This window comes from Prosopis cineraria, unplaced genomic scaffold, assembly GCF_029017545.1.
Source record: "Prosopis cineraria cultivar Desert tree isolate PC_DT_omini unplaced genomic scaffold, ASM2901754v1 PC257, whole genome shotgun sequence".
NCBI lineage: Eukaryota > Viridiplantae > Streptophyta > Magnoliopsida > Fabales > Fabaceae > Prosopis > Prosopis cineraria.
In genome coordinates, this window is record NW_026555584.1 from 18,044 (window position 1) to 21,259 (window position 3,216).

Consider the following 3,216-nt stretch of genomic DNA (forward strand, 5'->3'; position numbering starts at 1 on the left):
TTTCAATCGCAAAAAATAAACTATAGTATATCTATGAATCACATTGAAACCTTATTCAAGCATAAAAGTTGATTGCTGTGTGCCAGACTGGCAAGGTCCAGGTGTATTGATCCAAAAATGTATATCAGAGGAAAAAATTGATTGCTGTCATCAGAAGCAACAGGAGCAATCAAATGGACAGAGTGGGGTAGTTCCAGCTTCTGCTTTGTTGATACCCAACTCCTCTTCAGTGTAGATGGCAAGCCCATCCTCTGTTGTTTTTCTAGGTCCAGAAGGTGGGTCTGCAAAATCTCCAGCACCTGCTGACCCTTTGCTTTTCTTCTTCACATTCTTCTTTGATTTCTCGGGTTTCTTAGCTACATATTCAGATGTTTCTGTTTTTTTGGCTTCAGATTTCTTCCGTTTTTTCCCTGCAAATATCTCGTCAATCTCACTACCTTGTTTTTTATGTGCTGGAGATGGCTTTTGCTCTTCTGCAACAGTAGTCTCTTGTGCTTGTCTTGAGGATTTTTTAGAACTCTTCTTTGTCATTGGAGTGAAAATAAGCTGCATATAATGCATAGTACAATTGTGAGAACTTCCACATACAGCACAAATCTAAAAATAAAAGAGCTACGACACTTCCTTTTTTTTTTTTTAACTATTTTTAAGGATTTTTTCCTCCTAATTTTCCTTCCTTACTATTTTTCTCCCCATCCAAGTTGGGGGTTAGAGTATTCTTCACTCTACACTCTGCACTAATTACTGATAAGCCAACAATCTTTAAAGCACATATTTAGAAACCTTGTGACATTCACACTCACATCACAGTAGCAGCCGCTCTCTTCTTTTATTTGTATTAAAACGAATTTACACATTAACAACAAAGTCAAGGTCTCGGATAAAAGAACAACTCAGACTAAAGATGATGATTTGAAGATTTTTTTTTTTTGTTTGGTTAGGATTTTTGCCGCAGAAAAAGTCATAAAAAGCTTCTAATATTAGTAATATGATCTTTGCTCATTGTAGGTTAAATGTATCATTAGTCCTTTTCTAGCTCCCTCATATTATACTGATTCGAATCTCTGGGTTTGGGGAATAAATCTCATCTTTTAGTTAATTAGTTTAGTTTGACTGGTTTGTTTGAAAACTGTTCTGTTTGAAGGGAAAGTTAATAAATAATGAGGTCTTCAGTTATTGTCTTAGTGGATGTTTTGCTTTGAAGGGGGGAAAAAGAGAATAAAAAGAGATAGTAGTGGAGTACGAGCTTGTGTCATTGATTAAAGGATTCCTGGGTCCTGTGTGATTATGAAACTATTTGGATAGTTTATTTATATTACAACACTTAAATCAGCAGTGATTATAACAGAACAGCGTGCCCGTAGCCCTTTGAACATCTTCCCCTTCATTGGTTCTGCTATGCATAATACATTCGATGCTTGGATCATACTGCCATAATGTTCAAAATTTTTGGGTTTTAAAAAGATAGACATAAATGCTATGGGTTCTGGTTGTGCTTGGGCTAACATTTGCAAAACCTGATGGGTTCCTCTAGTGTGGAGACCGGTGCAAGGTGCATATGAAATTGCCAAGTATTATGGCTACCAAATCAGAGTCACCAAGGACCAAAGATAAACTTACAGCCACCAAATCAGAAATTACAAGCATCAAAACTGAATCTGTGGCTACCAAATCTGATTTAGTTACTCAGCTAAATTGTTGTGATTTTTTTTTTTTGCCACAAAGTTGTTTTGATTTAAATCAACAGTATTTGCAATGAAGACGTTGGCTTTAGGTATAGCCATGTTTGTGATATTGGTATGTGTGATGTGAAGACTGATTTTGGTGGCGTGGACTTTTTGTCAAAGCATCATAAAAGGTGGTGTTACGTATTTGTAAACAACTTTGTAATGTATGGAGTATTCTTCATGTTATATTGCTCTTAATGTTTAATGTATGGAGAGTGACAATAGGCAGAAGGGAGATGCTGTTATATATTTGTAAACAACTCTAATGTTAACCTGCTATGCAAGTCATCAACTTGGCAAAAAGCTATTCTGAGTTTTACTGTGTTTAGTTTGATATTGGAGCACTTAATACTTACGCACACACTGTCGGATTTATTATAATCTCAATCGTTTCTCACCTGTTCAAATATGCGGGTGTTAAAATCACATTTAAATATATCAGAATAAGAATCAGAATCATAGCATGCAAACATATGACTAATGACGATAATAAAATAAAGATCAGATTAAGGAACACAACACAGACTTCAGATTTATAGCACACCCGAAAAAGAGACATTAGACTCAGATTTTATCCCAGAACTTCTAAATCAGATTTGTGGATGAAATTAAGGTAGTGGTTGATGGTGCAAACAAAATGCAAATCTACAACCACAAGGATACATGTCCAGTTTAGATCCTAAGTACATGCAGATCCATCAAGTGTTTGGACATTCAAACGACACAATAAAAGAAGTATACTCTTATTTTCTTTGCATTGCATTGCATATGAAAAGATGAAACAATAACGTATTCCGAATGCTCCCTCCGTAAACAGTTTATGGTTATCAGCAATTCCTAAAAGAGGTGAACTTAACCAAAATTACATACAAAAGGTAAATGATACTGAAAACAAGAGGGCAAACAAAAGATGAGATTTCGAACAAAACTTTGACAAGAAACATTCACCTTCCATCGACACGTTGTTCAAGTGACTTTCGTCGGTCACAGATGCCGCCAGTTACAACTCCTCCGTCGCATATGTCTTCCCCACAAGTTGTTCCTCCCGGCGGCTAGCTTTAGCCTTTAGGTTTATGAATTATGAGGGTAAAATAGATATTATAAAATTTTGTTGAGGGTATAACTGTCACAAAATTTCAAATGAGGCCCAGGGGTTTGAGATATTTTTAACCCTCAATTATTTATTTAAAAATATTTAATATTTCAAATTTTTGTAGTTTTTCTTTCAATATTTAGAAATGATGTATCAAGTATTGTCGTTAAAAAACAAGTTAAATTTATCAGTTAATTAATTTAAAAAATTATAAAAAAATTTAAAAATTATAAAAATAATTCATAAAATTACAAATAAATATCTTAGAAAAAATATTAATTTTGATTATGTTCTTAAAATTTAGAGCTAGTTTAAAAAACATGTTCATATTTAATTAACAAATAGTAGTTAAATTGTAAAGTTTTAGATAATTTGTAGTTCTCAATGTTAACTTGT

The 3,216-nt window shown here is 33.7% G+C and overlaps 1 protein-coding gene across 2 annotated transcripts; it reads right to left on the minus strand.

The window, feature by feature from the left end:
* Nucleotides 1–2,803, minus strand: LOC129296106 (uncharacterized protein C6G9.01c-like). 2 transcript variants are annotated; one of them, XM_054934705.1, is made up of 3 exons: nt 2,676–2,769; nt 2,084–2,125; nt 1–546 (listed from the first exon to the last, which is right to left on the minus strand). In XM_054934705.1, exon 3 carries the CDS (start codon nt 529–531, stop codon nt 151–153), a length of 381 nt encoding a protein of 126 aa, XP_054790680.1. In that variant the 5' UTR covers nt 532–546; nt 2,084–2,125; nt 2,676–2,769; the 3' UTR covers nt 1–150. The 2 variants fall into 2 exon arrangements, with proteins under 2 accessions (XP_054790680.1, XP_054790678.1); XM_054934703.1 differs by lacking the exon at nt 2,084–2,125 and having other exon boundaries at nt 2,676–2,803.
* Between the last annotated feature and the right edge of the window lie 413 nt (nt 2,804–3,216).